Genomic DNA, 22422 nt, shown 5'->3' on the forward strand with positions numbered 1-22422 from the left:
GCTCTTGGGTTAGGTGCAGTAGAAAATTTTTTTAGTTGAGGACACAATCACAATAGGTTCTTTGTCAATAGCACTGCACAATATTGAAATAATTATAACAAGTAGTAACAAGCAATGACCAAAAGATCAATTAAAAAGACCAGAAAAATATAGCATTAATGATCTACAAAAGCTCGCTAGTAAATTATTGAGTTTGTCCATACAATCATCATCAAGTAATGAATAATGTCCATACAAAAGCGCACTAATGCCCCCACTAAACAACAACTCGTTTGTTGGATGGAGTACATAATGCTTATTGACTTGAAAAATTCTTTTGTTCCATTAAAAATGTCATACTTTTTATTTTGAAAGTCTTAAATTTTTGTCGTGTTGAGAAAAATAAAGTGCATTTTAGTCTCTTTTTTCAATACAGTCCTTCCCTTTAATTATATGCATACTACTATTTAAATTCAAATTTTGAATTTTTGAGGATAAGATTAGAAAGAAAAAGACAAATATTACAATCAAACCACTATTATTAAAAAGTTGCATTTCTTAAAACCTAATATTTTAAAGTACAAAATAAACTAACTTTTTTACAAGCTAGAACAATTCAATGTTCAGCACATGATATATTATCCTAAACTCCTTGAAAGAAATCCTACTAAAAATTTTAGTAGTGAACATGTCAAAAATTTAAAATAGTGAAAACTAACGTCAAGTTAAAACAATTTTACATTTTTTTTATAAGTGAGAGGTCTTATATTTATTATCTTTTACTTATAATTTCTTTCATCTTACTATCCAATTTAATTCTCCCAAATCAATTTTACATCTGATGAGACTATAAGATGAAAATCAGATTCTTCAATTTCTACTGACGCTTGAATTTGCTACACCTCATCCTGCCTCACTAAAATTGGGTCCTTACACTATCTAAAATCTGGGCTGAAAAGAAGAGTAGAACCCACCTCAAATCCAAAGTGGCCTGATTATTAAAAGTCTAGATTTACTTACAAGCTGCTCATTGACATCCGAGTTTAAGATTTCAATTAGTCCGCGAAGTTTTTGGCCCAGTCTTATGGTTTTGTATTTCAGTTCAATCCTCCTGATCGGTGGGCTGAGGATCCCCCTTCTGAGTTATAGGTTTTGACCTCTAACTGAAAAGATGCCTTAATTTTAGATACTCACAATTATTTAGTCAAATCAACTTTTTAAAAATAGTGATTTGATTGTGATGTTTGTACATCTCTTTTTAATTTTACCCTCATAAATTCAAATTTTAAATTTGAGTGATAATTTACATATGATTATAAAGAAGGACTATATTGAAAAAAGAGATTAAAAGGTATTTTGACTTTTCCAACATGATAAATATTTTGGGACATTTAAAGTGTATTCCTTTGCTTGTGTCTCTTACTTAAGAATATAGTGATTTTCAGTCGCTGCATACATAGGTGAACTCTTTAGCAAAATCAGTCTTATTGCCATTTGGAATTTACCTAGCTGGTAAAACTCCTTCAATTATTCTTTCTGGTATTTAATGATTACCTTATTGACAAAATTTTTCTGGTAATTATCAAAGTCGAATTCGAGTTGAGACCCAAATACCAATTCATTCTAAGATTTTAGTTAATAGCACCATCTTAAAATGGAAAATATCCTTATATAACCACCAAGTTCCTTACCTTTTCTTTTCCCATACTGCTCTTGCTCTCTATTTTTTGGCTTCATTGGCACCCAGAATGAGTTAATGAATATTAAACTCTCATATATTACACTTTATAATTTCATTCCATCAAGACTTCAAATCTTCAACATTCGGCAGAGTATTATCCCACATCGAAAGATCGTGGGATCTTTACTCTGGGTTTAAAGTCCACAGGGATCCTGTTCTGTCACCAATATGTTGAACAGTGGTTCTTTGTGGGTCCCTCTTAGATTGTTTTAGGACCGATTTCTCGATTAACTCTTGCGTTTGTCTAAATTAGTTGGGTGTGTGTGTTCTTCCCGTTTCGAAAAAACAAACCAAACTCTGGTGAGGGTGTGCGCGGGGGGGGGGGGTTAGGACTTCCTATCCCACATCGAAAGATCGTGGAGTCTTTACTCTGGGTTTAAGGTCCACAGGGACCCTGTTCTGTCACCAATTGGCTGAACAGTGGTTCTTTGTGGATCCCCCTTAGATTGCTTTAGGGTCGGTTTCTCGATTAACTCCTGCGTTTGTCTAAATTAGTTGGGTGTGTGTGTTTTTCCCGTTTCAAAAAAAAAAGACAGAGTATTACTTAAAATAATATTCTTTAAGTGAAACAACGAAATCATTTCCTCCTTTCTACATTCTTTACCCTTTTTCTTTGGGTATTAACATTTCTTGAATTTTCAATTTTGCACTCCATCACTATGATTCTGCATAAAGAGGTAGAGTGGACCAGCCACGTACATATAAAGAAATGGATGGCAAGCCTAAAGATACCTAGCTCTCTTGGCACTGTACTTTCAGCGTTCTCACATATTTGGATCAAATAAATTATAAATGGAATGGAGGAGGAGGGAAAATGCAACTGTATGTATTCTTCCGATAATTTTAATTTTTATGTTCAGTGGGCTGATTATTTTTCCTAATCCAACATAATAATTGATAGGATTGCACATATCACATGTGTGCTCGTTATTTTTGTGGACAAACGGAATGCCAAATTCAGCCTAAATTATTCTACTTCAAGTGATAATTGAGAAAAAACCTTTATGAAAACAATTCGATATATAGCTAAACAAATGTTTTTATAGTCCTTTACAAAAAATGTTTTATAGTCTATAGTATAGTCTGCATATAAGCTTGGCAAACCGACCTAGAAATATTTGTAATAAGAGGATTGAGAAGCAGTGCATTGGTATAGGCTTATTAATGGAGAGTTCAGTTTAATTAAGAAGTCTATTTCAGTATTCCTAGTTTGTTCAGATGGTGTCTCATTTTTTGAGCAAACTGTTTTGTTGTAAATATGCAGGTATGAGCGTATTTTTTTTCTCCTTGTTTTCTTGAAACAAAGATCTTATTTCGTAGTTTTTATACATTTAAATGTTCAAGTGTAATGGTACAGAACCAGTTCAAGGCAGTGGTGACAGACTCTGCAGCAATCAGTGAACTAATGCTTAACAAAAAATGGAATGGGATTGGGAACGTAAAGATCTGGTAACTCAACTTCTCAATATTAATTCGATAATTGAATACAGAACAGAAAAAATGGATTCAGAGATTGAAGGGGAAAGAAATGAAGGAATAAACGTGAGGGGAGAAGAGAGATTGGCAGAGCCAATCTTCCTTTACAATTAATTGGAAAATGACAAAACTTAGCTATCACTGAGATTTCCTCAGCTTTTATTGTTTTCCCGGACTAACTAACTTCTAAACTAGCCAATGAGCTAAGGACACGTGAATTCTAGAATATTCAGCCCCATTGGTTCATAACAGAAGCATAATTCTGTTATGAACCAGTGAAAGCGTGGTTTTCTAAATCACGCATTCTCTTTCCTTGGAGTTGATCAATCACGCCTTCCTCGTGCCATGGATCACGTCTTCACTTTTCTTCAAGCTAGACTGGGGAGATCTTTCTGCAAATTCTCTTCACTCCATGACAGTACCTCCCCTTTTTAGAAAATCTTGCCCTCAAGATTGAAATTGAGGGAACTGTTTCTCAATTTCTTTTGCAAATTCCCATGTTGCCTCTGCTGGATCTGTTCCCCACCAATGAATCAGCCATTGTACTGCAGCAGCATTTTTTCTCTTGACTATTCTTCTGTCCAGCACTGCTACGGGTTCGAGCCTTAAGTACCCCTTTCCATCAACCTCTGGTAGCTGCAAGATAGGTGTAGTCTGCTCTCCAATTTTTTTCTTTAGTAGTGAGACATGGAAAACAGGATGTATTTTGGATCCTATTGGCAGCTTCAACTTGTACGCAACCTTCCCGATCTTTTCCACCACCTCAAAGGGTCCATAGTATCGTGCTGACAGCTTGGTATTGCTTCTTACAGCTACAGAACTCTACTTGTAGGGCTGCAGTCTCAAGTACACCCAATCTCCAACCTCAAAACTCCTTTCACTCCTCCTTTCATCAGCATACCTTTTCATCCTCTCCTGAGCCTGTGTTAAGTTTTGTTTCAGTGCAATGTAAACCTTATGCCTTTCCCTCAAATAGTCTCCAACTACGGCCACCTTAGCCTGAGTGTAAGGCCCCAGTCCCATCTGTAGGGGTGCCTGCCCATATAAGGCTTCAAAGGGTGTCATTTGAATAGCTGTGTGGTAACTGGTGTTATACCACCATTCTGCCATGGTCAACCAGTGATTCCACTTCTTTAGTTCCAAATGTGAAAAGCACCTGAGATACATTTCCAGTACCTGATTTACTCTTTCTGTCTGGCCATCAGTCTGAGAGTGGTAAGCTGTGCTGAGGTCCAGTTTAGCTCCCAACAATGTAAACATCTCACTCCAAAATTGACTGGTGAATATCCTATCCCTGTCTGATAGCATGCTTTGGGGTATTTCATGTAACTGGACTACCCCATCCAAGAATATTCTAGCAATTTTTGGGGCATTAAAAGGGTGTGAAATGCTTAGAAAATGAGCATACTTAGTATACCTATCTACTATTACCATAATGGTATCCTTCCCCTTAGAGTTAGGCAACCCCTCAATGAAATCCATAGTGACATGGCTCCAGGGGAACTGTGGAACTGGCAGAGGCTGTAGTAGTCCTGGGTATGACACATGCTCATCCTTGCATTTCCTGCAGATATCACACTCCAAAATAGCTGTTTTAATGTCCTTGTACATGCCTGGCCAGTAGAACAGTTGCTTGGCCCTCATGAAGCTTGGTTATATGCCAGAATGTCCTCCCAACTGTGAGTCATGTAGAGTGCTGATCAGTCTCCTTCTTATCTCTCTCCCAGACCCCACAGCTACCCTCCCTTTGAACTTTAGAACACCATTTTGGTAACTAAGGTTGAGAGATTGATCTGGTTTCAACAATACCTCTCTGATGCTGTTTTGTGCCCAGTCATCTCCTTGGTAGCTGTTAATCACCTCCTTGATCCATTCTAGTACTATGGTAGTTATTGCAGTGCACTCCAAGCCTGGATCACTTCTCCTGGACAGGGCATCTGCTACTACATTTTCTTTACCCTTCCTGTAGTGAATCTCATAGCTCAGCTCCATGAGTTTAGTTAACCATTTCTGCTATAGGGGGGGTGGTGATTCTTTATTCCAATAGGTACTTCAAACTCTGATGATCAGTGTTAATGATGAAGTACTGTTCCTCCAGGTAGTGCCTCCACTTGGTGACTGCTGTGACTAGAGCCAATAGCTCCTTTTCATAGATGGATAACCCTATATTCTTTAGCCCTAACCCTTGACTGATGTAAGCTATTGGTCTCATTTTCTAAATGTGGACTGCCCCTATTCCACTGTAACAGGCACCAGTCTCAATCACAAAGGGTTGGTTGAAATCAGGTAAGGCCAGAACAAGAGTGTCACACATGGCCCCTTTGAGCCTCTAGAAGGCTTCCTCAGCTTCTGCCCCCCACTGGAAGCTGTCATTTTTCAACAGTGCAGTCAAAGGCTTGGCTATACTGCCATACCCCCTGACAAATCTTCTATAATATCCAGTCAGGCCTAGGAATCCCGTCAGCTGTTTTACATTCTCTGGTCTAGGCCACTTCACCATACCCTCAATCTTCTCAGGGTCAGCTTTCACCCCATCTTCTGAGATGATATGCCTCAAGTATTCTACTTGTGCCTGAGCAAAAGCACATTTGCTCCTCTTGGCATATAGCTGGTGCCCCCTGAGGATGTTCAGAACTTCTGCAACATGTTTCAGATGCTCCTGTAAACTTGAGCTGTATATTAGGATGTCATCAAAGACTACCAGTACTGACTTCCTCAGCTGCTTTTGGAACACATGATTCATTAAGCCCTGGAAGGTAATAGGGGCATTGGTCAGCCCAAATGGCATCACCTTGAACTCATAGAGCCCCTGATGAGTTCTGAATGCAGTCTTAGGTATGTCTTCGGCCTTGACTCTGATTTGGAAATACCCTGCCCTCAGGTCTATCTTGGTGAAATACTTGGAACCATTCAACTCATCCAAAAGCTCATCAATAAGGGGTATTGGGTATTTGCTTTTAACTGTCAGCTCATTCAATTGTCTATAGTCTACACAGAACCTCCAAGTGCCATCCTTCTTTTTTACAAGCAGGACAGGGGATGCAAAAGGGCTGTTACTAAGCTGAATGATGCCATTTCCTAATATTTCTTGCACCAGTTTCTCAATTTCAGTCTTTTGGACATAGGGGCATCTGTAAGGTCTGATCTGGAAAGGCTTGGATCCCTCTTTAAGGGTAATAGAATGGTCATGACTCCTCTCAGGGGGCAGTCCTTGAGGTTTCCTGAATACATCCTCAAACTCCTACAGTACCCCTTCCATTTCTGGGGAAATGGTCTCAGCTTCTGGTACCACATCAGTTACTGTTCTTAGCTGAGCCAAGATCCCATAGGCTTGTTTCCTAGCCCACTTGTGCAGTCTACTCCCTTTTATCAGTCTCAATTGCACCTGATTACCCTCTTCCTTCAACTCCACTTGTTGTTTCCCTTTTTTGAACCTCACACTCAGCCCCTTGAAGTCAAATTCTATGGGGCTGAACCTGGCAAGCCAGTCCACTCCTAATACCATATCACATCCCTCCAACTTCAGAGTGTTGAACTGGTGTTGAAACTCATATCCCTGCATTTTCCATACCACTGGCTTAACTAGACTCCTGGACTATATCCTCTCTCCATTAGCTACCTTGACTACCAGGGAAGGTCCACTGCTGATTAGTCTCAGGCTCCTGGCCAGCTGTTCATCCAGGAAACAGTGGGTACTTTCGCTGTCAATCAATGCAGTGACAGCCCTCCCTTTTATTACCCCCCTCAGTCTAATAGTTCAATGCTCACTTCCCCCAGCCAGTGCATGTACAGAAACTTCTATGTGTTCCTCCTCCAATTTACCCTCAATGCAATCACAGAACACATCAGATTCAGCCTCCTTTTCCCTCTCAATAGATACAGAGTCCTCACTTTCATCATTGACTAGTAAAAGGTGAATGTGAGACTGCTTATATACATGGCCAAGAGTGTAGGGCTCAGCACACTTATAGCACAGTTCTTTCTCTCTTCTGAGGTTGAACTCACTAGGGGTGATCCTCTTGAATTGGTTCTGGTTGCTGTTTGGGTATTTGTAGCTTTTGGTGGGGGGTTTGTCTGAGGTCCTGGGAGTAAAGGAGCTCCCTTGGTTATGGCCTTGGGGATGGAATGGGGCTTTTTGTGTATGGGTGGTGTTGGGTAGGGCCTTGTGTATTCTCTGTATGGCTTTTAAGTTCTTTTCCTATAACTTGGCTACTTCTATTGCATTAGCCAGAGTTAGGGGCTTGGCTATTTTGACCACATTAACTATCTCCTCCTTCGAGCCACTTAAGAAGCATGCTTTGTAATAAGAATCAGCCAAATGAGGGAGGGAAGGCATTACCACTGCTTTGAGTAGCTCAAACTTTTCCAGGTAGTCTGCTACAGACCCTTCCTGCCTTAGTTTGTTGAATTCTTCAATGGCTTCCTCTGGAGCGCCTTCACCAAATCTTTCACATAATGCAGTGGCAAGTTCAGTCCATGGAATGACTTCCCTGCCACTGAATGCTCCATGGAACCAGGTATCAACCCTGTCTCTCAGGTACAACTCAGCAATCTCAGTCTTCATGTTTTCCTCCACTCCATTGATCTTGAAATACTTGATAGCCTTACGGATCCATTCTCTTGGATTATCTCCTGTGAAGTTAGGCAGCTCCATCTTAGGCACTCTGGTATAAGATCTGTTCTCCTTCCAATCTGATCTGCCATGGCCTTCCCCTTGTGTTTCTCTTTTCTTGGGACCTGCTATTGAACTGCTACTTTCTGCATCCTTGTCTTTGCCATTCAACTTGGCCATCATAGACATCATACTCTCATATTTTTGATCCAGATTTTTAAGGGTCCTTTCTGTACCTTCTTGCCTGTGTTCTAGTACCTTGACCACATTGCCTAGCTCAGACAGATCCTTCTTCAACACTTCATCCTGTGACTTAGTCATCCCAATGGCTCATAGCTGAGCTCTGATACCACTGTAATGGTACAGAACCAGTTCAAGGCAATGGTGACAGACTCTGCAGCAATCAGTGAACTAATGCTTAACAAAAAATGGAATGGGATTGGGAACGTAAAGATCTGGTAACTCAAGTTCTCAATATTAATTCGATAATTGAATACAGAACAGAAACAATAGATTCAGAGATTAAAGGGGAAAGAAATGAAGGAATAAACGTGAGGGGAGAAGAGAGATTGGCAGAGCCAATCTTCCTTTACAATTAATTGGAAAATGGCAAAACTTAGCTATCACTGAGATTTCCTCAGCTTTTATTGTTTTCCCGGACTAACTAACTTCTAAACTAGCCAATGAGCTAAGGACACGTGGATTCTAGAATATTCAGCCCCACTGGTTCATAACAGAAGCATAATTCTGTTATGAACTAGTAAAAGTGTGGTTTTCTAAATCACGCCTTCTCTTTCCTTGGAGTTGATCAATCACGCCTTCCTCGTGCCATGGATCACGCCTTCATTTTTCTTCAAGCTAGACTGGAGAGATCTTCCTGGAAATCCTTTTCACTCCATGACATCAAGCCTAAAAAGATGGTTAAAGTAGTGGAATGGCATTATACCACCATTAAGATATATTGGTTTTGATGTTTCTCTAAATAAAGCACCCCCTCACTATCTTTATCTTTTCTCGGCTTCAACATCAATAATTATACTGAAAAAAGATGTGTTACCTAATAACGGATAAGGGGTTCCAATGGTTTGTCGAAAAATCGTTCGGACCGATTTTGTACAAAATGCATAAGATGTAATTTTGTATGCACACAGTGTAATTCACTTTCGACAACGTATAACTATAGAACAAATTTTATGGACCCCACACATAGTATGAAAAATGATGTACAAGATATAATTTGGACCTTATATTTTTTTTTTGACCAAATCTTGGTCATGAACCTTTAGGAACTCCCCTCCTCCCCTAATAACCATGGCAATTGTAAGTAGTTCTACAACTAAGTTACTCTATTTCTTCCACATTTGTAGTTCCAAGTTTGGTCGAAAATTTCACCTATGATCCTCGTGATACATGGGGCAGGATTAACAACATTCATCACAGGTTATATAAAACCGAGCTATTTGTTTTTCCTTATCATATAGGTTACCTTCCTTGGTTGTCTGCGCTTACAGACAGACATATCTTACGTGACTTGTGCAGTTTTCCTCTAGTACTCCATTACTATTGGTGCCGTCTACTACCAAGTTGATCAATTGGCTAGCTAGGGCAGCTTTTCCCGGTGAAAAACCTCTTTGTTACCTGGATAATTATCTCCTCAAAAGTTGACATATTTTCAGAAGCATCTTATGGAGCACCAAAATTCGTTCTATCTAAACTAGTGGAATCTTTTTTTTTTTGCCTCCTAGCATCCTTTTCACCCCCGGCTATCAGCTCAAGATTCAAATTTTGAATCTCGCAGTGAAAAGATTTTAAGAGCCATCATCTGATCACTAAATAGTAGACCTAAGTGTCATACAAACCAAAACATCTGTATTAACTTTTTATCCAATTATCCGTATTCACTCCCCCTCACCCCCTCCCCCAAAAAACAGAAAAAAGAAAAAAGTGTATGACCGTAATATCAGTCATCAAATTCTAGCATCTATTGACCTGACGAACAAGAAAGAAGGTCGGACTAGTTTTGTTTCAGAATCCTTAAAGAACGTTAATTAATCTATGTGGTCTCTCTAATTGGAGACATTCTTTCCAATTAAAAAAGTGTTGGGGCCACTGTTTGGATCGTGCAGCTAACTGCTCTTTCTAAATGCCCTTTTGAGGGATGCATTAGACCATTGGAGACTCTAAAAGAGAAGAACCGTTGAGAGAAATCCAGATTAAATCTCTCAAGGGACCGGGAATATTAGTACTTCAGTACAACGAAATCATGAATTGAAGTATATAGTGTATTCGAGAATGAAGTAATAATTAAATTAATGCAAAAAAAAATTTAGTTCTTTAAACCCAATTCAATTAATAAATATCAACTATTCCAAGCTATGATTGCTTAATGATATAGAACAATCATTCCAAAATATCTAAGTATGGGCGAGGAGAATCTCTCTACCACAATCTTTTCCTTGATTCTTTTTCATCTTTCATCAAGAATTACATAATTGAAGTTATAATGTTGAATAAAAGAGAAAGAGCCGAATATGCATATTGCATTTACTAACAGATGTTGCCATCATGTTGACTTAATCAAAAGTTATTAGTAGGCAACGAGACTAGAGAGACCTCTTTTTTTGTTTTGTTACAATAATTCAACAGTTAAATCAATGCATCTACTGCATCAGACTTGTGGTTTTCTTCAGTGGGCTGTTACTCTAGAACATACACATGCACAAGTCTTACCAAGTGAGCTAATTTTTGTTTGGCAGCCTTTCCTTTTGTCTACAATGGTTTCCTCAATGGCTAAGTCTTGTGTGGAACTTGATCTAGGTAGCACTAGATCATGACAGCATGCAGCAAGCTAGATTTAAAGTGTTGGGTCCAGCATAAAAGACAGCATGGTTTAGTCATCATCTAAAGAGGGGATGATCTAGAGCCAAAGAGAAGTAAGTGGAGCCCCATTTCTCCTACTAACCAATTTGACTAGCAAAGTTATATTAAAGTAGTTAATCAATGTAGGGTTTTGGTTTTTCTTTGTGCTTTCAGCTTCACATCAATCAGAGAGATATCAGATGCTTTTGTCGTGGTTTGACCAACAATTAGATTTGTTTCTAGTTTCAATTGACCTAAGCTGGATTGTCTCTTTTCTCCATTTCATTCACATCCTCTAAAACAAATGTAGTCATGAACCTTAAGCACATTTTTGTTGCTCAAGGGTTTCACTACAATTGCTGTTTTTCCCTCTTTTTTTCTTTTTGCTTTTCCTTTCTCGAGTAAAACTAAGAAGATGAATAATTACCTACTTCCTGTCACATCTTTCGCAAGATAATATCAAGGGATAATTTCAGAAATCTCCCATGAGGTTACTAATATTTTCACACAGCTCCCCTCAGGTTTAGAAAATTACACCAACCTCCCTAGATGTAGTGAAATGACAACAATGTCCTTCATTAAATAGATAATCTATACCATGCAATGAAACAAAATGGTGAAACAGAAAAAAAAAATTGCCACTACTACCCATCTTGTCATAGATTCACCAACTACTTATAGTTCTTTATTTCTCCCATCCCTCTTGAGTCTTATCTCTTTTCTCCTTATGGGATAACCTGTTCCCACCAACCATAATGACAGCAAAGCAATGTCTGCCTCTCTCATTCTCAGTAATTAGTAATTAGAACCTTTCAATTTTCCAATTTTTCTTATGTTTTGCTGATGCTAATGACTTGAAATTGCCAAATAATAAATTGAGGTGAGAAGATTTTACGGTCGAAATAGATAGAGACAAAGAGGATACTAATAATAGATTTAAAAAAAAATAAAAAGAAACAGATGGTTGGAAGGGAAAGAGGTCTAGATGAGGGGCATGCAATTTTGCCTTCTATAAAATCAATTTTCTTATATATTAACAGCTGCATTTGGGTTTCTTTAATTGATTTGCAATAGTTGATAGTAGTTTGCTATGGATATCGAAGTTGGTCTAGATCCCTAGATGTTGATGGAGTATTACTAAATTATGTGCTTTGCTATGTAAAAGTATTACTTTTTGGTATTGGTGGTCGTAGGCTAGGATACTGTTTTATGTTTGACAAGATGACAGCCAATGAGATCGCAGTTTGGAATTTGAGATTGGTTAATTTTGGGCACTGAATGAAATAGATGAATTGTAGAAACATTTGGGTATTTGAGGTGACCATTGTAATTGATTTGCACTAAAAGCATTTGAGCAGAGGTTGGGGATTTTGTGACTGGCCAAATTTTGGGGACTAAGTTGGAGTGAATTTGGGGCTCTGCCATACAATAGCAAGGGATTGAGTTAGGAATGCTTGATTAGTTGCAAAAGTGTATAGGTGGAAGGTGGTGACTAAATTATTTTTCCTTTTTGTTTTCACAATTTTAATAGAAGTGTAGTTTAGGATTATTGAAAAGAATTTAGGTTATTGGGCCTATATGGTTACCTAAATAGTAAAAGTAAGGGTAGTAAGTGTAATTTTAAATACTTGAAGGGAGCTAACTATAATTAATAGAAACCTCGGGAGAGGTTTTTGAAATTATCCCTAATATCAATAGAAAAGTCAAGACTATTGTTTTCTTAACCACAATTATTTACCAATAGATTCCTACTCCATATATATCTATCCAAGATGGTAGGTTAAAGATTTTTCCTAAAAGGGGTTAGATTATTTGTAAAGACGTAATTTTCTGCCATTTCATACTAAAAGTACTATGTGATGGTCACCCACCTCTAAGTGAGTAATTGCCCACGCCAATCTTTCTTGGTCTTGGCTTACGCGTAAGCAACTAAATTATAGACAATGGGTCAATCATAGACAATGGCATGTAGCCGTGTCTAGAAGTAAGTTGGTAGTATTTATTTGAATTGAAATACTACTACTAAATTGCATTGATGTCACAAACTGGCAATCGTGCACGCTAAAAATTTGTTTCTTTCACTTCTAATCTGCTAGACATGGACCAATAGTTAGCATCCTATTAAAATTCGCTTTTATGGACCATAACCATGTCCTCATATTTATTCTTCTTCCTTCTTTTTTGGAAATTGAATGGAACTGTGACATACTTTTGTACGTGTTGTGAATTTGTGGTCTTGGTAATTTTGATGTGTTATGAATGAAATTCAAAACATTTCCAAAGTTTCTTTTTAAAAAAATAAATAAAATAAAATTTTAATTATTTGGCTTCAAATGAATTCAATTGATTAGGTGGGATAGCCGTGCTTCTGTTGTATTGCCTGAAGGAGATGTCTTCTATTTAGTGGCATTGCTACGTTTTAGTCCTCCCTATCCAAAAGGACCACCTGCTGAAGATTTGGTTGCCCAGAACCGTAGACGCCTCCACTGTTGTACCAGAAATGGATTGGACTTCAAGCTATATCTCCCTCGTTACAAGTCCCAAGACGAGTGGGAGCAACATTTTGGAGACCGATGGACTAGATTCAAGGATAGAAAAGCCTGTTTCGATCCCCTGGCACTACCATTTTTTTTTTTTTACCAGCAACGTTACATTGTATAATCTACTCTATCTTAATCTAAAGGAAGGGAGAGTCTAAGGAGACTTGTGTTAGAGACTAATGAGTATACATACCCAATTAAACTAAAAAAATGCTATGACAATGCCTTCAAATTTTTTTTATTACGGTTAAGATTTGAACCCTCACCTATAATTTAAGGTGGGACTTAAATCCCTCCCTGCTGGCCACTACTTGCACCTGGACAAATTGCCCACATTGTCTATAATTGCCCACACCAATCTTTCTTGGTCTCACTCAAGATCTGGTCCTGGCCGGTGACAGATGCCAGCTCCTCAGCAGTTAAAACTTTTTCCAAGTGTACGAATCTAAAGTCCAAATCATACAAAATCTCACCGGCCATTGCTGCCGTGTATCATCATCATGTTGTCAAACTAAAGCGAAGGGTCCTATACTGCATCCAAAGTAAAACCAACCCAAAATTATTTTTTCCGGCTTCTCTTGGAATGGAAGTTAATGTCTAATTATTTACACATCCACACATGCACTTCACCTATTTCGGTCACCACGAATCTTCTACGTCACTTATTGTATATTGCTATCCATCCTTCATGAATTTCCTCAACAAGTAAAAAAGAAAAAAAAAATATAAGATAAAAAGCAAACTACAACAAATCAAAAAACAATATATGAAAAAAATAAAATAATAAAAGAAATTTCTACTACAAGAACATTACAGAAAGTGAGACAAAAGTTATGACATTGGAGTTGGAGTTCGCCAAATCTCTTAAACTTCTACTAAAGGAGGGAGAGCTATAGCTTCCATCTCTCCTTTTTATTTTCTTCAATGGTTGAAATTAGATCTCTTGGTGGGAGGTCCTTTACGAGGGGTCCTGATTGATAAACGTAACAATTCGTTTCATCAAAACCCTGGCACGCTCAGAAGTTGGGTTAGGCAGATGAAAGCAATGTCCCTCCTCTTCAGTCTCCATCATTTCCAATTCTCCATCCCATCTACTTTTCTTCAATGCGCAGTAATAAAGCAAACTTCTCTCTCTTACGAAATCCTTCTCCGCTGTTAAGACCAGGACCCTTTTGCAAACAAGCCTCGACAACAGATCAGGATGCGCCATAGGATGCAACCTGGGATCATCACAGATGCTAATATCTGGGGCTATGAGGGAGAAAAGCTTATTAAGCATATCAGGCTTACCATCACCAAAATAGGGATGGACCAAGATCATCCCCGCGATCTTTACCTCATCCCCTGGTCCAATTTTTTCACTGGCCCTGACCATTACATCATGTGCAATATTAGCTCCAGCACTATCACCTGCCAAAAAGATTCTAGCAAAATCGGCATGGTTATTGATCCACGCTTCAGGACCCTGTGCAGAACTAGCATGTGCAAGAACCCATTCGAATGCTATCCAAGAATCATCATAGCATGCGGGGAAAGGATGCTCCGGGGCTAGTCTGTACTCGATGGAAACAGCAATCGCCTTGGCTTCAGCTGCTAGGGAGTTAAGGTAGGGATCGTATAGAGGAGAAAATGCTGATTCAATCACAAAAGCACCTCCGTGGATGTAGATTATGATGGGAAGCTTTTCATCAGGAGTGGTGGTTCTGGGAAGGTAAAGGCGGACTGAAACGTTATTCTCAGGTGGAATAAGGATATCTTTGGATTTGACGCCTGTTTGGGGATCCTCTGACGGAGGGGTGTAGGGGAACTCTGCAAATTTCTCGATTCGGCCATCCTTGTATACACGAAAGTAGGGATAGGAGTCGTGAAGCACCTCGGTTGATGGGGTTGAGTCCATTGTTGGAATTGATGGAAGGAGAGATGGGGACGGAGGCAAGTGTTTGGACTTGTGATTAACGCTTATAGGATGTTATCTAACTAATAGAATAAGGACACCGGTGGTTTCCAAGACCATTTCCGTCGTTCTCGTTCCCCGTGCACACCACGTGACTCAATTTATTTATTAACCACCGTTTGGTTGGGAGGTTTTGTACTCCCACAATGGGAATAAGAGGGTAATGACTCCCATTGATAGTGTCTGGTTGACTGCTACGAGGGGACGCTTAGTTCTTGCTTTGGAATTGGAAAGGGAAATGGAATAATGGATATAGGGTCCGTTACTGAGAGTTTTGGTCAATTTTTTTCAATTTGGTCGGGAATCCTGAATGGCCAAATTTTAAAGTATGATTTCAATAATTCAATTTTCATTGCACTGGACCAAACATGCAGTATTGGAATTATTGTAATTTCAAGTATCAAAACCCCAAACTAAGCGGTCTTCCAATACCCAAAACCCATTGCCCATAGATTTGTGCATCCGATACTTGGCCTCCTTAAGGAGTTTCCTTACTGGGTCTCACGTTAAAAATTTGACATTTGTAACAAGTTGACATCTGCAAACAAAATTTTTTTCATAATAAGAGTAATGACTTTTTAGAATTCCTAGTCAATTAAATCACAGTTATTTAAGAGTGATTTTTAGAATTCTAAGTCAATTACAAATTGTCAAATTTAAAAAAAAGGATAAAGAGTGATGGAAAAAATTGGATGCTGAGAGGATTAAGAATAATTTTGATTGTGGATTTTGAGTTTATAGATTTTTATTTGATGTGATTTCTCATTATTGATGCACTGACTGGTTTTGTAATATTCAAGAGGAGGGAATAACCAAATAGATTTCGATGTAGAATTGGATTAATACAATCACGTGAGTTGTTACAAATATCAAATTTTTAGAATGAGGGCCGGTAAAAGAGCACCTTAATTAAGGGGGCTGAGGATCAGATGCACAAATTTGGACATTTTCACTTCTCATTACACAACTTCTAGAAAAAGATGCGAAATAAAGCAAAATTGAAACGGAAAAAAATACGAGAGAGAAAAAGAGCGCATATCTTTCTTCCTCCTTCTTCCTATGTATCGCTGCATTTTCTTCTCCCCTCCTCCGCCCTTGCCCCTCTACTTCATCCCTCACTTCTCCCACCCTCCATACTTCCACTATTCCATCTCCCACTTGCTCTTCTACTTCATCTTTTGCAGCTTCCCTTCCATCCCTCTCACAACACTAATTAAGTTTTCTTTAATAGAGTTTTTATTGGTAATAGTTTGTAATGAGAAAGTTGAAATTCATTGTCCCACATTGAAGGAGATCCACCTTGGATCTTGGAACTTTCTGATTAGGGTAGGGTGTTAATTAATTGTCTAAAATATTTATTTTAGATAATTAATTAGATGTGGCTAATGACAGCTGTATTTAACATACGTACCTGTTAAATGGTTAACTGCCTATACACCTATTCAATAAGGATTGAATCCTTTGATAATGTCTTGGATAGGTGCTTCAATTCTTTAAAATAGTAGGACTTTCACAAAATTAAATCACTTTTCGTTGATAGTTTTTAGACTTTGTTGTATCCTAGAGGTAATTTGTCTGATACAGAGGCAAATAACACCTTAAGGAAAGTGTTTTCGCACCTCAAAGTCTCTGCATTTGTCTAGCTTAGATTAGTTATTTACTATATTTCCAACAATTTTAAGGTGTTATTCTCAACAATGGAGTCAAGTTCTGAATTCACTTTCAAAGTGATGAATCAGGACTTTGTCAAGTTGGACAGATTCGGCGGCATTAACTACTCCCGTTGGAAGGATAAGATGATGTTTTTCTTGACAGCTTTGAAGATTGCTTATGTTCTGGATCCTTCACTTCGTGAAATTCCAGCGCCTAAAGATAATGATTTTGATGAAGTCAAGGCACAATGCAAGAAAAGCAAAGAGGACGAGTTGCTGTGTAGATGACACATCATGAACACTCTTTCTGACCGCTTGTATGATCTGTATACTGCAATCAAGTTGCCAAAGGAAGTCTGGAATGCGCTGGAGTACAAATATAATACGATGAAACAAGGTGAGGACAAATTTTTGATTATGCAATATTTTGATTTTTGTATCACTGAGAATTCTTCTCTTGTGGATCAGATTCATGATTTTCAAGTGATTGTGTCTAAGTTACATGATCTGAAAGTGGAGGTATCTGAATCTTTGCAAGTTGGAGCGATAATAGCCAAACTTCCAACCGGTTGGAATGACTATAAGAAAAAGTTGCTCCATACTACTGAAGCATTCACTATAGATCAGATTTTGAAACATTTACGTATTGAAGAAGATACCAAAAATCTTCCAAAGAAGCAAACAGAATCTGATATCAAAGTGAATGCTTTAAGTGAGAAGAATTCACAGAATTTTTCTAGTTCCAAAAGAAAGTCTCCAGAAGCAAGTACATTTAAGGACAAGAAGAAGAATAGAGTCTGCTATAAGTGCGACAAGGAGGGACATTACAAACGTGGTTGGTTTTCAAACTAAATTTTAAATTGATGATTTAAAAAAAAACTGGCAGCCTTTTCTGCATAAGATATGGCATGTGGCTGCAATCTCACTCCCCTCTTTTCAAAACGAGCAGAATAATGTTTAAATTAAAGGCAAATTTGTCTTTTCACTTTTTGCTACCCAAAAAAGAAAAAAAAATTATGGATTTGAACAGGAGATCTTGTTCTTTTAGTTTAAAGGCAAACTTGAGATGATGTCTTTAGAGGCAAAATTTTGAATACAGGCTATAGTGTGTGCAATGCACTTAGTCATTTTTCTCCCTAGCGGGTAGAGAAAATGATTTTGATGCGTCTAATCTAGTCTTAGTAATTGCTCCAAACTCGTATTTCTTGCAATGGCACAGATTTTGAGATCTCTTTATGTGACCCTTCAGGAGGGAAAGGAAACTTCTCTTTAGATGCATTAATTAAAATCTGTGTGAGCGATCAAATGGTTGTTGGGAGTGTGAATGCTCCAGGATTACTCCATTGACACGATTGACGAAGAATAAGCATATCTTAGTTTGTTTTGTTTCTACTTCTCAGAATGTTTACATTTCAAGAGTGGTTGCATGGTATTACTTGACAGGGGAAGTCCATTTCCGGCGAAAAGCATAGCAGCAGAAGTGTCTCTGGAACGGAAATAGGAGATTAGCAATCTGCGGTGACTTCTGTGTTAGCCCTAACGTTGAAGGTGCAATACTGAGTGGCATAGCTACAGCTGCAAAGTTTACAGAACTACTCGGTTCTTTGTGAGTAAAATATGACTGATTGTTGCAATAACAACATAAAGTCCGCTCATCATCATTAGCAAAGACCAAGAAAGAAAGATTGTTCCCACAATAGATCAGTAGCAGTAATTCCTGTTTTCTTTTTATGGGTGCCAGTAATTCCCGTACTCTTGTTGTAATAGTCAATGGTTATTTTAATAAATGGATTTTTGGGTAAATATTGCTGATTTTTTGTTCTATATTCTGGGTTTAAACTAGAAAGATAACTGAAAATTAGGAAAAATGCAAAATATTAATTTTCTTTTTCGGATCCTTCAAGTTGGAAGTAATATAATAATCTTTCTGACAACCAATGGCTGATTGACTGTAGAGGCCCCATCCTGGGCCTGCACACGTGGCAGCTAAGGGGCGACCTGAACTGGGCCTGCTCCCCAGGCCCATGGAGGACCAGCCCAGGGTGCGCGGCGGGTAGGGCTCCGGGAGGCTCCCGAGAGCTACCCCGCAGAGGGCGAGGAGAATCCCCCTCAGCGCGGGATTGGGAGCTATTCAGGGCAAGTCCCGGAACGTACGGAGGTCGGACTCTTCAACAGGTATAAATGGTAGCACATACCCACTGTACAAGGTACGCTCACTATTGGCAGATTACTCTCTCAATACATTATCCCAAAACACTCCGTCCACCGAAAAACTAACTTGACCGTCGGAGTGCCTCCGGGGACCACCTCGGGGCCCCCTTGTTAGACCACTCTCTTGTTTGTTTTGCAGGCTTGGGACTAGCCCTTCCATCAACACGTCGAGCTATTCAGGTCAGCTCGGTCAGGGGAAGTTCCGTGCTTCTTCAGTTGGCGCCGTCTGTGGGAACCGAGGATACGAGTATTTGTGTCGATGGCGAGAACGCGTTCCAAGCGAACCGTGGATAACATTGATCCCGGAGCCGGCGAGGGATCCCGGCGGTTGGAGACCGAGGCAGCCCGAGGCGCCGGGGGCTCAGCCCTTTCTGGGAAACGGAAACAGCAGATCTATCAGTTTGTGACCGAGAATCTCCCCATGCTGGAAGACATAATCCGTCAGGCGAAGGAAGGGGGAGAGGCCGGCGGTGCGCAGACCTCTAAGGCGAAGGGGAAGGAGAGGGAGCCGCTCCCCATCCCCTCAGAGGACGAGTCACGGGACCAGCCCCCCAAGAGGAAACGACCGCGGACTCCTCCCAGGCCGCAGGCCTCGATGGTCGGGGACAGCGAGAGGTACTCTCGCGACCGGTCCGCAGGGGGTCGGCTGAGGAACCCCTCCTCATGGAAGCTTACGCGGAACGAGCCGGAGCGCTCCCCCGCCCGGTCTATCAGGAGCCGGCCGCGGGACCCTCCCCAATGGCAGCCCGTCAGGGACGAGCTCGAGCAGATCCTGCGGCCCCAACAGTATGAGGATAGCTACGCAGCCTCGCCCTTCACCCGAGAGATAGAGGACTACCCGCTACCTCGGAGGCTCAAAATTCCGAACATCGAGCTGTACGATGGTTCGACGGACCCGGAAGACCACCTCTCGGTCTTCATGACGCACATGCGTCTGCAGACCGCCGCGGATGCACTCCGTTGCAAGACCTTCCCCATGTTCCTGAAGGGTAAGGCCCGGCTCTGGTTCCAGGGCTTAGCGCCGGGGTCCATCCGGAATTTCACCGAGCTGGCCAGGCAGTTCGCTGCCCAGTTCGTCTTCCTCGAAGACCTACTCGAAAAACGCGGCTCACTTGATGGCGTCAAGCAGAAGCCGGATGAGTCCCTGAAGAATTTCATGACGCGCTTCAACACGGAAAGTCTGCAGATCAGGGACAAAGACGAGAAGGTGGTCATGGCTGCCTTCATGAACGGGTTAAGGGTAGAGGAGCTTTACTACAAGCTCGTCGAGCAGCCTCCCAAGAATCTGGGAGAGCTCCTGAGCCGGGCTCATGCTGCTGCTAACGCAGAGGAGGCCGGCCGCTTGAAACGAGAATCAGATCGGGAGTTCGGGGACAGGAAAGGACGAGCAAACCCCCCTGAAACTAAGGACGGCCAAGTCAGGAAGAACGTCTTCGATCGCCTCTCCAAGGATAGGGCCCCAGCTCCGCCGCCTCTCCCAGAGAAGACCTACACCCCTCTAACACGGCCCAGAGCCCAGATCTTGGCCGTTATGGAGGCGGAAGGACTAGGAGATCGGCCGCCCAAGATGGGGACGCCCCGGAACAAAAGGAACCAGGACCGGTACTGCGCCTTCCACCGCGACGTCGGACACGACACGGAGGGATGCTGGGCCCTGCGTAAGGAGATCGAGGACCTGATCCAACGCGGTTTTCTAGGAGGGTTCGTGCGCCGGCCAGGTCAGGGGCTCGGACGCAGCCACTACGGAGATAGGAACGAGGGACGGCGACGCGACCGCCCTGAGCGACGTGACGCTCCTCGGGGCCACTCTCCTGACCAGGACACCCAGAACCTGGCGGGAGTGATAAACACCATCGCCGGAGGACCCACGGGGGGGGACAGTCATGCAGTTCGGAAGAACAAGTGACCACCCCCCGAAGGGGACGACTCCTTGAAGCGCTTGCGCATGGATGAGGAAATTACCTTCGGACCGAGGGATGCGGTCCCCCTAGCCTCAGGGCACCACGAAGCCATCGTGATGGACATTGTCACCAACAACTACCGGGTGAAGAAGGTGTATGTCGACCAGGGTAGTGCGGTTGACATTATGTTCTATCGGGTGTTCAAGGAGCTCGGATTAAGGGATGACCAGCTGACCCCGGTCCGGACGCCTCTGGTGGGCTTCACAGGACCACCCATCAGCTCGGAAGGGATGATCACCCTGATGGTCACAGTAGGACAGGCCCCAAGGTGCCGGACCATTCCCGTTGACTTCGTGGTGGTCAAGCAGCCGTCCCCGTACAACGTGTTCTTGGGGAGACCCGCTTTGAACGCCCTCCGAGCTATTCCCTCTACCTTCCACCTAAGCGTCAAGTTCCCCACCCCTGGGGGGATAGCCGAGGTGCGCGGCGACCCAGCGATAGCCAGAGTTTGCAACCTGGCCACGCTCCGGGGGCAGGAGAAGGTGGTCGCCCAGACAACCTGTTTGGAGCCCTATATCCCAGGGGATGGGGCTCAGCAGCTGGGCACCCAGGATGAGATTGAGGAATTCCCCCTAAGGAGGGATCGGCCCGACCAGGTTCTCCGCATTGGAGCCTTGTTGCCCGACAAGGAGAAGGAGGGGTTGAAAGCTCTGTTGAGGGAATACTCCCAGGTCTTCGCTTGGTCGGTGGATGACATGCCCGGGATCCCAACGGACCTGGCAGTCCACCACCTCGGCGTGGACCCTCACTTCAAGCCGGTGAAGCAGAAGAAAAGGAGTTTCGCTCCCGAGAGGAATGAGGTGATCAAGGCGGAGGTCGGCAAGTTGCTGGAGTCCAAGATCATCCTGGAGGTCCACTACCCGACCTGGTTGGCCAATCCCGTCCTAGTCAAGAAGGAGGATCAGACCTAGAGGATGTGCGTAGACTTCACGGACCTTAACAAGGCCTGCCCAAAGGACTGCTTTCCCTTGCCAAGGATCGACAGGTTAGTAGACTCTACCGTGGGTTTTGACGTTTTGTGCTTTCTGGATGCCTTTAAGGGATACCACCAGATAGAGATGGCTGAGGAGGATCGAGATAAGACCTCCTTCATCACCGAGGAGGGGACCTACTGTTACAGAACCATGCCATTCGGCTTGAAGAACGCGGGAGCTACTTACCAGCGCCTGGTCAACAAGCGATTCCAAAGCCAGATCGGTAAAAACATGGAGGTCTATGTGGACGACATGATAGTCAAAAGCCGGGTTGACCAGCGGCTCATACCCGACCTAAGGGAGATTCTGAACATCCTGCTGGAGAGCCGGATGCGCCTAAATCCGAAGAAGTGCACCTTTGGGGTCAGATCGGGGAGGTTTCTTGGTTTCCTGGTGTCCCGAGAGGGAATCCGGACCAACCCGGATAAACTTCAGGCCATTATGGACATGGCCCCCCCGAGGA

General features: G+C 41.7%; 3 protein-coding genes across 3 annotated transcripts; 1 reads left to right on the top strand and 2 right to left on the bottom strand.

The window, feature by feature from the left end:
* Positions 1-5525: 5525 nt before the first annotated feature.
* On the bottom strand, positions 5526-8129 carry LOC140036172 (uncharacterized). Its single transcript, XM_072077475.1, has 5 exons — positions 7410-8129; positions 6987-7121; positions 6816-6866; positions 6447-6752; positions 5526-6341 (listed from the first exon to the last, which is right to left on the bottom strand). Exons 1-5 carry the CDS (start codon positions 8127-8129, stop codon positions 5526-5528), a joined length of 2028 nt encoding a protein of 675 aa, XP_071933576.1.
* Positions 8130-13974: 5845 nt separating this feature from the next.
* On the bottom strand, positions 13975-15311 carry LOC113732163 (probable carboxylesterase 1). Its single transcript, XM_027257811.2, has one exon. It carries the CDS (start codon positions 15102-15104, stop codon positions 14166-14168), a length of 939 nt encoding a protein of 312 aa, XP_027113612.1. The 5' UTR covers positions 15105-15311; the 3' UTR covers positions 13975-14165.
* Positions 15312-20969: 5658 nt separating this feature from the next.
* On the top strand, positions 20970-21896 carry LOC140036173 (uncharacterized). The gene has a single exon (XM_072077476.1). It carries the CDS (start codon positions 20970-20972, stop codon positions 21894-21896), a length of 927 nt encoding a protein of 308 aa, XP_071933577.1.
* The last annotated feature ends 526 nt before the right edge of the window (positions 21897-22422 follow it).

This window comes from Coffea arabica, chromosome 2e, assembly GCF_036785885.1.
Source record: "Coffea arabica cultivar ET-39 chromosome 2e, Coffea Arabica ET-39 HiFi, whole genome shotgun sequence".
NCBI lineage: Eukaryota > Viridiplantae > Streptophyta > Magnoliopsida > Gentianales > Rubiaceae > Coffea > Coffea arabica.

What these genes read in the sequence shown, in the direction of transcription:
- LOC140036172 (XM_072077475.1), bottom strand. Translation starts at nt 8,129, where the DNA reads ATGACTAAGTCACAGGATGAAGTGTTGAAGAAGGATCTGTCTGAGCTA. An exon ending in AGGAACACATAGAAGTTTCT is followed by an intron (nt 6,867 to 6,986) that starts GTACATGCACTG and finishes CTGGATGAACAG; the next exon opens with CTGGCCAGGAGCCTGAGACT. An exon ending in TTTCCCCAGAAATGGAAGGG is followed by an intron (nt 6,342 to 6,446) that starts GTACTGTAGGAG and finishes AAGCCTTTCCAG; the next exon opens with ATCAGACCTTACAGATGCCC.
- LOC140036173 (XM_072077476.1), top strand. Translation starts at nt 20,970, where the DNA reads ATGGATGAGGAAATTACCTTCGGACCGAGGGATGCGGTCCCCCTAGCC.
- LOC113732163 (XM_027257811.2), bottom strand. Translation starts at nt 15,104, where the DNA reads ATGGACTCAACCCCATCAACCGAGGTGCTTCACGACTCCTATCCCTAC.